The sequence below is a fragment of the Myxine glutinosa genome, chromosome 8 (assembly GCF_964187855.1).
Source record: "Myxine glutinosa chromosome 8, kmMyxGlut1.1, whole genome shotgun sequence".
Lineage (NCBI taxonomy): Eukaryota > Metazoa > Chordata > Myxini > Myxiniformes > Myxinidae > Myxine > Myxine glutinosa.
In genome coordinates, this window is record NC_136268.1 from 25,627,815 (window position 1) to 25,642,178 (window position 14,364).

Genomic DNA, 14,364 nt, shown 5'->3' on the forward strand with positions numbered 1-14,364 from the left:
AAGCCCAAGCTGGGTAGAGCAGAAAGATGATCCCAGCCTGAAGGTCATTCATGAAACAGCTGAGTTTTTCCTCACAATCCTCTCCTGAGACTTCACTTCCTAAAGATTAGAATCGAACTCCTTAAAACTGCTGCCATCAACTGGTTGTGAACACACAACCTCAATGATCCCAGCAGCGTCCCAACCATCAAGCCACCTCTGTCCTCCAAAACATGCCCATAAGAACGAGATGGTATTCATAGAATACTTACCCTGCGCAGTCAACTTGGTGTGAGCGAACTCTTCTGTTTTTGAACATTTTTTTTTCTTTGATCCAATATGGCTGCCAGACCACGTGAGCGATGACATCATAAATTTATATTCTCTAATAAAATTGTTGCATGAATTACGCACAATACATTACAAACTTATCAGACTAAGCGTTGTCCCTGTCAAATTATGACGTCATAATTAAGGCACCAATGACATCGTTAACACCTATTCCCCATATGGAGTTCTTTACAATGAGCCATGTTTCAATTTTTTCCATGCAGCGGTTTTGGAGATATGGAGGTGAACCATTTTTCGGTTTTTCCAAGATGGCGCCTGTACCACATGCGCTATGGTGTCATGATTATCATTAAAATATTCCACAGGAGGAGGTGCTCCTATGGTCAAAATTTCGTACTCATCAGACCAACAGTTGATGAGAATTTTTTTTTACAATAATCGGATAAGTGTTGTACTTGTCGAATTATGACGTCATAAAAAAGGCACCGATGACCATCATTAACATATTTTATTCCCCAAGGGGAGTAATTGACAATGAGCCACGTTTCAATTTTTTCCTTGGAGCGGTTTCGGAGATATAGAGGTGCAACTTTTTTCGATTTGTTCCAAGATGGAGTCTGGACCACGTGACCTATGACGTTATAATAATCATTAAAATATTCTACAGGAGCCACACATATTCTGAAAAATTCGTGTTCATCGGATTAACAGTTGCAGAGGAATTTTTGTTTTATTCATACTGATCAGATCAAGCGTTGTACTTCTCTAATTATGACGTCATAATTAAGGCACCGATGATATCATTAACATATCTTATTCCCCATGGTGAGTACTTGATAAATGAGCCATGTTTCAATTTTTTCCATTGAGCAGTTTGGGAGATAGAGGTGTAACGTTTTTCCAAGATGGCGTCCATACCACGTGACATATGACGTCAAAATTATGAATAATTTTACAGGCGGAGGCGCTTCTGTGGTAAAATTTCGTGTCAATCAAACCAACGGTTGCCGAGAAAATGAATTTTTAAAATGCAGACACGCACAGCACACGGACTCAACTGAATGCTTAACCCCGCTTTTCGTTTCGAGCGCAGGGTAAAAACCATGCTCATTTAAACAACACTTGGCAAAACCAGAGTGCGCAGCAACAAGGTTGGAGCAGGAATGGTGACGAAAACAAGGTGACGACACACAATTCAAGTTAGCAGCAAAGCATGGCACCAAATCGAAATGATCATCGGATCAATGACCACTGATAAGAATGGCTGTTTTACCGATTTCATTAGTAAAGGAACGCTTGAACCATAAAATCTAGGCCTAGCCATGTGGTCTATGTGCCCTTAGAGAGGTAACACAGTAGAGGGTCATTCTCACAGAAGCTGAGCAACTCAGGCCTAGCCCATTGCAGAGATGAGAAAAATGGTGCAGCCAATGGATACACGTGCGGTTACATCACAACACTGTGATAAAGTATCTCAACTGATGCGGCCATTGCCTCGATGTGAAATGCACAGATTGCAGGTGCACTCGTGACCAAAGGAGTGAAAGTAATAGACATAATCGACTCATGTTCAGCGAAATACCAAGGACATGTTTCGTGGAATAACAAAATCCGGCCGTCCACGCCACTCTTGGGTAGCTGGCGTCTCACGGCTTCACAAACTTGGCGTGGACACCAATCCGGTGCAGACACTATTCCCGGAAAAATAACACGAAAAGTTTACAAATAACAGTGTTTAAATACTCACTGGAAGCAACTGTGCCAAGCTGTCCCAAGTGGGCATTTTGAAGTCAGAATGAAATAACCGTTATGGAACTTTGCAACGAACTTTGAATTGGTCAAAGTAACAAATTAAAAAGAATATTGATTAAAGCACAGCGTTTTATCAGAATGACGGAATTCCAGTAACAGCTCATGTAGCCCAAAATTGAGTTGACCTTAACTTTGGGTTTCAAAGACGAATCCCAAAAGCAGGAAAAGCCACCAAATAAAAACGGTGAATAGGAAAAGGTGCCGCAATTGTAACACAGGTTGACAGATAGAGGATTTACCGTAGCAGTACAACTGTGGATGATAAATTTTATGGCAGTAACTGCTGTGAGAGCAAGAATAAAACGAGAAATTGTAGTGACAGCGACACGGACGACCTATTTTGATTAATACTTCAGGCTAACTAATATACGTAAAGGTAATATGATGCAACAGAGATAATAATATACAGTATTGCAAGTTGTGCAAGGTCAGGTATTGTAACTTTGATCCAGTGTACACAATGATGTTGCTCTCTCCAAAAAACAAAGAAAACGTGGATCTCGTTCAAACGGGGTGCACCGACTCTACCCTCTAGTCCGCATGAAGACCAGACGGGCCCGCCATGGCACGACAAATGAGGCACGGGCCGGGCACATAGCCAAATCAGTACGGTTCGGACTTGATGCTGCGGTACAAGCAGCAGGTAAATATCATACCCATAACCTGGGGAGACAAAGGAAATGAAGTGAGGTAAGGAATGGTGGCAAGATATCACAGTCACAGTCATCTGGAATCTTTTTTAACACTTTTGTAAAAAAAGAGGAAAGGTCAGAGGTTCATCACTAGTTAAGAGTATCACTAATTCAGCCAAGGTCGAGGCTGTTTATTCCCGATATGTGAAACACCCTGCAACCAATGCCTGCAGGAAACAAACATTTTTGAATGCTGGCCGCATTTTCCATCCAATAATCATACAACTATGTACGTCAAAAAAAATTATCCATGCGTCGGTGCTCCTAGGTTGAAACTGTCTCGTCAAATCACTCAAGCGGTTGTGGAAAAACAAACAAAAATTTACCTGTTTTGCATTCCATCTGGGCAAATATAGAACGAACAAGAAGAAAAAGACATAAAATGTCATCGCCCCCACCGTCGTTTTAGTAATTGGGCTGAATGGAGTTAAAGGCCGTCAGTCGGCCATCTTTCATCGGATGAAAAAAAACAATCTTCTGCATATGTATACTCATGTATCGTCTTGGTGCCAAGTTTGAAGAAAACAGATAAATGCATGTCCGAGAAATGGATGGGGACACGTTTAAGTAACAAAATGGCTGCCAGTCGGCCATCTTGGATCTGATCTCGAAAAAGTAAATGACATACATATATCACCCATCATGCATTACCTGTGTGTCAAGTTTGAACAACATCGGCAGATGCATGTCTGAGAAAAATGGTTGAGGACTTGGTCAATATTGGGGTTTTTTTTTTTACAACTAAAATGGCTGCCAGTCTACCAGTCAGCCATCTTTGATCAATCGCAAAATAAAGTGAAGTGAACGTATACGTCGTCATGTGCTGTGCTTTTGCCAAGTTGGAACAAAATCGGACTATGCATGTTCAATAAATGGTTGGGGACACGTTTAAGTAACAAAATGGCCACCAGTCGGCCATATTGGATCTGATCTCGGAAAAAAAATGACGTGCATATGTAAGCCATAATTCATTATATGTGTGCCAAGTTGGAACAACATCGGTAAATGCATGTCCAAGAAAAAATGGTTGAGGACGTGTTGTTCAACATCGGTTGTTGTTTTTTTTTACAACTAAAATGGCCGCCAGTCAGCAATCTTTGATCGCATCACGAAACAAAATGATGTGCATATGCATACCGTCATGTGTTGCCTTTGTGCCAGGTATGATGAACAACAGATATCCTTATATCTCCGAGATATAGTTACGGACGAACGGACAAGACCAAATCCAACAGGGGCTAATAATTGAGTTGGGGCGAGGAGATACACCACTTCAATATTTACATCTTGTTAATTTTAGTATCTCACGTAAACTTGTACAAAACCTTCTAACAGCATCGACTTACTTTTCCACTCTTGCACAAAATGAGGGGGAAAAAATAGAAGAATGTAAGCAAAAGAAGGCCCACAAAAAGTGAAATACCTGCAGCAATGCCACACCAATGCCAACGACGCCAATGATGAAAAGGTGGTCTGACACGAAGCGTTCCAACTTGGTGATGCAACCACCCTGAGCAGGCGTAGGAGCATAACATGATACAAGGAAATAAAAGGAACTTTGAACACAGGAAGAGGCCATTTGTCCCTTCACAAACACCACATGAGAATGCAAGGGTGAGTAACCATCTCGCTCACCCTGGCACAGACACCCAATAGTCCAATGGCACAAGCCTTGTGAATACATACATATAAACTACATACTAACAAAAGTACACGTCGCTTTGCCGACTGATTTTAATGAAACAACATCATTTTGTTCTTCACAAACATTCTGCTCTATTCACTCTACAATTTGCCCAAAGTTGTCTTCCATCTGCTTGGAAGTTAGATAACATCACCTTCGTCAACCATCCGTGCTGCTTATATATGGCGTGAACAACAATTACCTCTGCTTCACTGTCAAGCTCATTGTTGGATGCTTAATAATGTTTGAACTTCCGCTTAAAATGAGCAAAACTGAACATTTTGAAAGTTTTGAATTATTCTCAGATTTCAACATCATGGTAATGCATACTATCAAGTTGTTTTTAACACTTTTATATAAAAGGTGATAAGTTGTAATACCAGCTACCACCATAAGGTGGTGCAATAGACACTGGGGAAAATGGCGGAAAACCCAGATTTTATTTTTAATCTATAGGCCTTTAAACCTTTATTAAAACTGAATGAGAAATTTGAACACGGTAGAACATAAATTGCCTTCGTAATACTTCCAAGAATCATGCAATAGTGCACGGGGAGCTAATGTGCCGTGCGGTTATGGCTCATTATTTTGTCCGCGTAGCAGTTTCAGCACGCATAGGGTTTTACGAGGGATAGAATTTGATTACGCCGGAGGGAGAGATCGCAGCTCAAAATACACAGCAAACAGGTTAAAAAAGTAATGCAATGCGGATACGGGAAGTGAAGAGGGAAGAGAAGAATAGACAACCGAAGACAACTGAAGAAGCATGACGGTAACAATCCCCATTATCTTTCTGCTCATCATAACATGATCAGACACAATCAGGAACACAAGACGTGAAAGAAAATGGACGCAAGTGTGTCGCTCTCCTGAAATGCCGGTATACATGAAGCAGACATGGCTTCGGACCCCTCTTTCATGATCAGGTCTTGCCCTCGCTGACTGACCAATACACTTTGGCACCCCGGGTGCGTATTCAATGACTGGGGTTCCGGCTGTGTGACACAGAGGTGCGATCGTCCCTACCTTTTATAGGGAGCCCTCTGGCCCCAACCCGGGTATGCGCTCTCGCAGCGCTAGGTAGCACACACGACTACAACATTTGTAACCACCTGTGTGAGAGGCTTCACATATAACATTCAGAGCAGCCATTTCAAGAGTGCAATTCATGTTGAGGTGTGATGAAAGGACAACAGGGACAAGTTAGGAATCGCACAGATGGGAGATGGGGAAAAAAAAGAGACAGACACGAGGGTAAGGATGACAGAAGCTATCTCGACATCCGATTGTGGTTGCTGCTATTTGGGGTTTAAGAACACATAAGGCAGAAAGAGAAATAGGAAAGATGCAAACTAGGAATGGCAGGACTTTATCCATGAGGTCTCTAATTGCATTCATTTACTGATACCTCCTCGTTGTAGATGTTTGAGGGATGTATACGATTCCCACACGTTTCTGTTATGCTTTTGCAACAACTGTCGGGGACTGTACGTCCTTCTGCACTGCTCGAGTGGATATATCGACTGCCCTGCCAGTCCTTGTAGTTGATACTGCCACAGCATTTGAACTGGAAAAGGTGCAAATCAAATTGATGAACATTCTGCATTGTCCAACAACTCAACATCTTCCGTATTTATCATCCCCTCTTCTCCATAAATGCACAGACACTCTGCCCCGTACACTATCAGTCCCACCACTACTACATGCAGCATTTCCCCACTCTAATCCTTCCTCTCCTCCCCACCTGAACAAAGACCCAATGACCCGAGTCCAACACCAAAATCACCTCTTGCTGGAGTTTGTCCACAGACTGTGTGACGCTCTCCTGGCCTGGCTGATTGTAATTTTCCACCATGGTATGATTGAGATGCCATTTCAGTTCATCACTCAGCTGCAAGAGAACAAAAAAAGAAAAAACAAAACAGGTTTGATCTCGGAGATGAAACAAACTTCATTTTCAGGTTAATCTATAAACACTTATTCCTCTTTTTCCCCACCTGTGGAACCAACTTCCACATTACTTTTCAAGACAGGTGTTCACCACTATCTCAGATCATCTCCAATCCAAAACCACCGTCTTTTCTACCCCCATGCCACCCCAATCCCTCCTCCTTCCAAATTTCCAGTTCTCCCTCGAGACTTTCCTTCTGTGTCTATCTTGTCCACCCCATGCATCATGCATCCTCTCCTGCCCCCATTCCTCCCCACACCACTTGTCCACCTGTCTCTGTCTTGGTCTTCGGCTCTGCTGTTGGTGTCCCCTCCCCCCCCCCCATTGTTCCTTTCGTCCTGTTGTATCCTGATCCGTTCATTGCACGAGTACTGGCTCTTCCACAAGCCTCGACTATGTACACCAAAAAAAAAAAAAAAAAAAAAAAAAGAATCAGGAAGTTCCTTACTTCTTCAACCCCTCAAGTAAACCCTTACAAAACACACAGCAGACATTTAGTGGTGCTTCATCTAAACTGTAGCAGTAGCTTTTTTACATTGGTTATTGTGAACGATTCAAAAATACATTTTTATGAAGAGAAATAGTTTTAAAAAACGGTTCTTTCCACGATCAAATCAGGATGTCGGTTACAAAGGAAGTGCCAAAACACGTGACGTAATATAGCAATGCATCTCCCTGGTGTTGGGCTAGCCATCTCCCTAGGGCCCTGGTGTTGGGCTAGCGGCTAGGGTACCGGCTTAGGATCCTAGGATCCTGGGTTCGAATCCCGGTCAATCGCTGAATTAACGCCAGGGGGGTTGACTCAGCCTGTCATCCTTCCGAGGTCGGCTAATTGAGTACCAGTTCACTGGTAATTCCCTGTTTGTCGTTAAAGGCGGCAAAAAGGGTTGGCGTCAGGAAGGGCATCCGGCCGTAAAACATCGCTTCAAAAAGGGGACCGAAAAACAACAACAACCACGGTTCCCGAAAAAGGCCAAACCCCGCTTGCGGGGAAAAATGGCCTCTAAAGGTGGTTATTTATTTTATATATCTCCCCATGCCATTGCCCAAACTAAAGGTCTTCACGTCAGTGGTACCTGACACCATACCCAAGGTCCAACAGGACTTTCTGTACACACTGTTAGATTTGGTGGTTAAAGTGTGGTTGGGATCAACAACATTACTAAGTTAGAGCAGCAAGCTGTGTTTTTGTGCGCCTTCTTAGTGAACCAAAAACATTTCCCCAACACGACTAATCACACTACAACATGGAGCGCGAGAGGAACCTAGAGCACGACGCTCGAGACCTACCTGCTGTTGGTAGATGAATGCTAGGACACCCGCGATGATTACCAGCAGAAATATTATGAGCAGCAACACGAAGTACTAAAAACAGAGAAGAGGGAAAGAAAAAGAATTAATTATTTTTACAACAGGCCTATTGCTAAACCCTCTCAAGATGGCATCAAATTAACTGCACCATCAGTTGGGCAGTTGGGCAAAACCCTGGTGTTGGGCTAGCGGCTAGGGTGCCGGATTAGGATCCTAGGATCCTGGGTTCGAATCCCGGTCGATCGCTGAATTAACGCCAGGGGGGTTGACTCAGCCTGTCATCCTTTCGAGGTCGGCAAATTGAGTACCAGTTCACTGGTAATTCCCTGTTTGTCGTTAAAGGCGGCAAAAAGGGTTGGCGTCAGGAAGGGCATCCGGCCGTAAAACATTGCTTCAAAAAGGGGACCAAAAAACAACAACAACCATGGTTCCCGAAAAAGGCCAACCCCCGCTTGCGGGGAAAAATGGCCTCTAAAGGTGGTTATATATATTTTTTTATCAGTTGGGCAGTTATGTTCTTCGACCCAACGTTTCGACCTTCAGACCAAGTTCATAATTAATGATAATGATAATACCACTACACTACCGAGAGGAGTGAGATAATGCTTTTACTCTGTCTGGCAGTCAAACAAAATTCAAAATCATTCCAAACAGGAAACGTACTGTTTTTAAGGATGTCACAAAGAACACAAACACCAGGCACGAAGAACTAATGTAACGTGTTAAATAAAGTGGTGTAAAAGATGCGGCATCAATGGCGGTAACTTCCGGAAAAAAAAATTCTACTACCTTTAAAATCCTCATTTTATTTTAAATGAATTAATATACTTGAGCACTGCAGCACAAACATGACCTTCTTGACACTTTCCAAACACTTCTGTTTAGCAGTACTTGGACCAAACGTTAAGGCATTTTACATCATCATGACAAACTAAATTTGCCACTGCAGCCCCCGCCTCAAGACTGCATGGGGTAAGGTGTTCTATGAGCTCTTGAGTTAGTTAATGTACCTCGTGTGGAATGTTAATGGCAAAGTCTGGCAGAAACAAAAACCTTGGGTTTTTGAACATTTCATCGAAAAAGAGGGAGTAGCATGAAGTTTCAGGATGGGTGGTTGATGTATATTTTGGTGCAGATGTGGAAGGGGAGCATGGTTTGGGTATATGTGCAAAACATTTAAAAAAATTAAATAAAAGACAGGTGTTTTCATGTCTTTTGGGAGAAACTTTATCCAGATTTTTTTGCTTCCCTTCAATTCCTGCAAGTTTTTTCAGTTTATTCTCCCACATCAATGAATGAATGAATGAATGATCGTTTTAAGGCCATTTTCCCCGCCAGAGCAGGGGTTAGCCTTGCGGGCCCCATGACAATCATGGTTCCCTGTTTGAGGCAATGTTTTTATGGCCGGATGCCCTTCCTGGCGCCAACCCTTGGTCACGCTCTTCGATGCGCATTGCGCAGGGATACGGTGTACTTATTGTAAACCGGGGTACACACCGGGATCATTCATCCCAGCAAGCTGGTACTCAATTTGCCGACCTCGGAAGGATGACAGGCTGAGTCAACCCTCCTGGTGTTAATTTAGCAATTGACCGGGATTCGAACCCAGGATCCTGGGATCCCAAGCCGGCACCCTAATCGCTAAGCCAACACCAGGCTTCTCCCACAATTCTCCCACATCAATAACTCTTCAAATTCTTCATTTGTTTACTATTCCCCTCAACAATACCATCCATTCTGTTATCAAAATAATCCATGCAGAACTGTCAGAATGGAACTGGGATAGATGGAACACCAATCAAAAAAAAAACTCACCAGTCTCAGAAGTTCTTTGAGCTCTTTGTACACAGAGACGCATCCAATAATCGCTGTTGCCATGACAACAACACCAGTGATGATTAGGATGATGGCAGTGGCAGCAAACGTGCTTGAAGCTAATAGGCTAAGGTAGTCTGCTTTCTGGACAAGGATCCAGATTCCAACCACAAGAACGCCACAGCCAGTCAACTGCAGCACGGGCAACCACAAAACGCAAGGTACTTCACAACAGACATTGCTTAGAGCTACTTTAAATAAACAAATCACGTTAAATTCCCAGATAATTTCTCCTTCATTGTTCAGGAATTGAATTGCATTACCAGCCGACCAGGTAAAGTGGGTTTGAGCTGGACGAGACCATTCCCTCGGTGAATTTCCCAACTCAAAACTAGATTCTGCTGATTGGTGCTTACCAGAGGCCAGGGCAATGCAACTTCATTTTGAAGAGGCCCTCCTAGTCTCACATCTTGCTAAGGGTTTCTTCATAAAGCGAGATGGTAGATGCCTGAGGAGAGCTCAGTCCTGTGCTAATGGCAGCCATTTTTATATCAGTCAGAAAGCACCATGCCACACGATGTGAGAATAGGCATGTTCCTATCCACGGCAGATATCCAAAGGCATGTTCAAGACTCTGATTGGCCAGTAGAGTTTTCTATGATTATAATCCATAATGGTTGAAGTAAATCGATTGTAAAAGCTGATCTGCATTTTTTACGATTTGCGAGCTCCCCTTCAATGCCTGGTGTTCGAGTTGAATTCGCCGGAACAAAACGATTTTTACATCCATCCGACTTTTCCAGCAATGTGGACTGCGAATGCAGGGTAAATAGTGCCTTCAGAAAGTATTCGCACCTTGATTATTTTCACATTTTGTTGTGTTACACCTGGAGTTTAATTGAGATTTTTTTGTCATTGATCCACACATAATACCCTATAATGTCAAAGTGGAATTTTTTTTCAGACATTTTTACAAAATAATTCAAAAAATAGGGGCAATACCCCTGGGCGCTCACCTGGTAGAACAAAGCAGGATACTACACTGATGAAAGGTATTTTAAACAGTATTATGGTATTTTAAACCAATTTCAATGGTTTTTAGGAGACATGGCAGCATGTAGAAACATACCAACATAATCATAAGATTTTAAACAAACAAACAAAAAAATACCTATTATGGGGGAGCAACCCCCGTAACCCGCCCCCCCCCCAGCCCCTCCCGTAGACCAGACACCCTTAGGACCTGATGTTTTTAATGCCGTGAAGAAGCGTCGAGACATCACGGGTGATGAATGGAACGTTGTGGTCACGTTTCATCGAAATTGCGTGTGTTGTTTCTGATAAGAAAGCAAATACCTTTTTTGGGGGGTGGGGGGGCCAAACTTGGATCCACTTTGACCCCCAGTAGACTCCGTGACACCCTGATTTTTAATGCCATGAACAAACTTGAGTTGCAACATACCAAATCTAATTTGTGCCAAGTTTGGTCACAATCCCATTAGCAGTTTCGGAAAAGTTACAAGTGTTTACGGACTGATGACGCGCCATCCCACAAGACCCCAGAACTACGTTCTCGGTGAGCTAATGAAATACAGAAATATCTAAATTGCATAAGTATTCAACCCCCTGAGTCAATACCCCGTAGAAGCGCCTTTGGCAGCGATTACAGCTTCAAGTCTTATTGGTTATGTCTGTATCAGCTCTGTACGTCTGGATTTGGGGAGTTTCTCTCATTCTTCCTTACAGATTTGCTCAAGGTTTGTCAAGTTGGATATGGAGCGTCAGTGACCAGCAATCTTCAAGTCTTCCCATAGATTCTCAATGGGATTAAAGTCTGGACTTTGGCTAAACAAACTCAAGGTCCTCAGTTCTGAAGCCTGAAGCGTTCTTGTGAAGATATATCCTCCCCATCTGTATGTGTGTGTGTCTGTAATAGGAGCGCTCCAGTTAGAGGGATTAGACCGGCGCGTTTTATTTTGTATTATCGGCATCCGTGGAAATAAACCTGTTAATTTTTGTGCATAATTCCATTTTCGTTGAGTTCATTGAGCTCACAAAAATGCGTCACCAAAAATATCAGTTCTATCAAAGCAAGCTTACGGCACTGAATGCAACATGTACACCAGGTTTTGTTCAAAATGCTTTGGGTGCTGGTTTCTCTTGGGAAGCTTGTGTCATCTGAAAGAGCAGAGATAAGTCGCCATTTTGTGTCCCTCGCCCCGTCTGTGCTTGTGACTTGGCGCCTCAGTTTTTATCGGATTATTTTACTTTATTGTATATAGTTATTATTGATTTCATTCTCCGTTTATTTGTTCGGGATTAAACCCGTTTGGTTTTATTCAAAACTTTATCCCGGTGTGTACCCTGGTTAAAATAGGTACACCATATCCCTGCGTGTCGTAAGAGGCGACTAAGAGGGTTGGCGTCAGGAAGGGCATCCGGTCATAAAAAAAACTGCCTCAAAAAGAGAACCATGACAATTACAACTACATATGGGCAGGGTGCAGCCCGAAGTGGAGATCGGTTTCTGAGGTTTGGGACATGGAATGTAGGGACAATGACAGGGAGATCAGGAGAAGTGGTGGAAATATTGGTCAGAAGAAGAGTGGACATATGTTGTGTGCAAGAGACGAGATGGAAGGGAAGTGGTGTGAGAATGGTGAAGGGTAGGCAGGGACAGAAATACAAGTTTGTGTGGCAAGGGTGCCTGGAGGGCGTGAATGGTGTTGGTGTCCTGTTTTCTGAGGAGTTTGTAGACAGTGTGGTGAGTGTGACGAGAGTTAGTGATAGGTTGATGATGGTGAAAATGATGATTGGAAAGCTCTTGGTGAACGTCATCTCGGGATATGCTCCGCAGGTTGGTCGGAGCGATGAAGAGAAGGACAAGTTCTGGTGTGCGATAGAGAAGCTGATGGAAAACGTGAAAGATGAGGATGTTGTTGTGGTAGGAGGAGACCGAAATGGACATGTGGGAAGGAGTAAAGATGGTTTTGAGGGAGTTCATGGGGGTTATGGATATGGTGTGAGAAATGGAGAAGGTGAAAGGATTTTGGAGTTTGCTGATGGAGCTGATTTGTTGATTTGTAATACTCAGTTTCAGAAAGGGGATAATAAGCTTGTTACACACACGTCAGGTGGGTCGACAACAACCGTTGACTACCTGATGGTGCGTAGGCGAGATAGGGGGCACCTCCGGGCCACAAAGGTGATCCCGGGTGAGGAGACTGTTTCACAGCACCACTTGGTTGTCTGCGACATAAGGGTGAAAGGTGCGAGGAGAGCTCGGCGGGTGAAGTACCAACCGAGAATGAAGGTGTGGAGGTTGAAAGAGGTGACAGTGAGGGAGGCATTAAAAGAGAGGCTGAGTTGGGTAGAGGATGATGTGGTTGAGCTTGAACGTGGTTGGATGTCAATGAAAGATAGTCTGTTGGGAGCCATTGGTGAGGTATGTGGATGGACAAAAGGACCACCGAGGCACTCGGAAACATGGTGGTGGGATGACGAAGTTGGAAAAAGGATTGACGAGAAGAGGAAGAAGTTCAAGGAGTGGCAGAAGGCGAAGGGTACGGAGGCAGAAAAAGCAGAGCATAAAAGTTACAAGGCAGCCAAGAAGGCTGCAAAGAAAGAGGTAGCAAAGGCGCAGGAGGCATGTAGGAAAATGTTCGGAGAACGCTTGGATTCAGAAGAGGGTCAGAGAGCGGTATTCAGGATTGTAAAGCAGATAGCGAAAGAGGTGTGATGTGATGGGGGTGAGTTGCTTGAAGGATGAAGTGGGACAAATCGTTGTGGACCCAGATGGAATTAAAGGAAGATGGAAAATATATATGGAAAAGCTGTTCAATACAGAGAATGAATGGGATGGCAACATAGAGAGTAACCCAGTTTTAGGACCGGCAGAGAAGATAACTGAGGAGGAAGTTGAGGAAGCGATAAAAGCAATAAAAACCACCGTTTAGAGGCCATTTTTCCCCGCAAAGCGGGGGTTGGCCTTTTCGGGGACCGTGGTAGTTGTTGTTTTTTGGTCCCCTTTTTGAAGCAATGTTTTACGGCCGGATGCCCTTCCTGACGCCAACCCTTTTTGCCGCCTTCAACGACAAACAGGGAATTACCAGTGAACTGGTACTCAATTAGCCGACCTCGGAAGGATGACAGGCTGAGTCAACCCCCCTGGCATTAATTCGGCGATCGACCGAGATTCGAACCCAGGATCCTAGGATCCTAAGCCGGCACCCTAGCCGCTAGCCCAACACCAGGGATTGATATATATATATATATCAATATAATGCGATAAAAGCAATGAAGAGTAGAAAAGCGGGAGGGCCGACGGGAGTTGTGAGAGATATGTTGAAGGCAGCAGGAAGTTGGGGTGTGAAGAGAATGACAGAGATCTGTAATCTGGTGGTGAAAGAAGGCCGCATTCCGGTGGATTGGGAACTGAGTACCCTCGTCCCTCTATACAAGGGGAAAGGTGACCCTCTGGAGTGTAGCTCGTACCGAGCGATAAAGTTATTGGAGCATGGAATGAAGGTATTGGAATGGGTGTTGGAGAGGAGGATAAGGAAGAAGATGAAGATCGACGAAATGCAGTTTGGATTTATGCCAGGAAGAGGAACGACAGACGCGCTCTTTATTGTGAGGCAGTTGCAGGAGAAGTACATGGAGAAGAGGAAGAAGTTGTTTCTTGGGTTTGTTGATCTGGAGAAAGCATTCGATAGGGTTCCACGCAAAGTATTGACATGGGCATTGAGGAAGTTAGGAGTGGAGGAATGGTTGATCAGAGTAGTGATGGCAATGTACAAAAGAGCGAGCACAGCTGTAAGGACGAAGGA

At 43.7% G+C, this 14,364-nt stretch overlaps 1 protein-coding gene across 1 annotated transcript in view; it reads right to left on the reverse strand.

The window, feature by feature from the left end:
• Positions 1 to 974: 974 nt before the first annotated feature.
• The window catches only part of CD151 (CD151 molecule (Raph blood group)), a 32,313-nt gene continuing 18,923 nt past the window's right edge, over positions 975 to 14,364 (reverse strand). Inside the window, exons 3-8 of the mRNA XM_068124136.2 lie at positions 9,536 to 9,727; positions 7,700 to 7,774; positions 6,245 to 6,349; positions 5,867 to 6,025; positions 4,198 to 4,284; positions 975 to 2,745 (exon numbers count right to left, since the gene is read on the reverse strand). Coding sequence (XP_067980237.1) covers positions 2,686 to 2,745; positions 4,198 to 4,284; positions 5,867 to 6,025; positions 6,245 to 6,349; positions 7,700 to 7,774; positions 9,536 to 9,727 — 678 coding nt within the window. The 3' untranslated portion in view covers positions 975 to 2,685. The remainder of the gene's footprint in view (positions 2,746 to 4,197; positions 4,285 to 5,866; positions 6,026 to 6,244; positions 6,350 to 7,699; positions 7,775 to 9,535; positions 9,728 to 14,364) is intronic.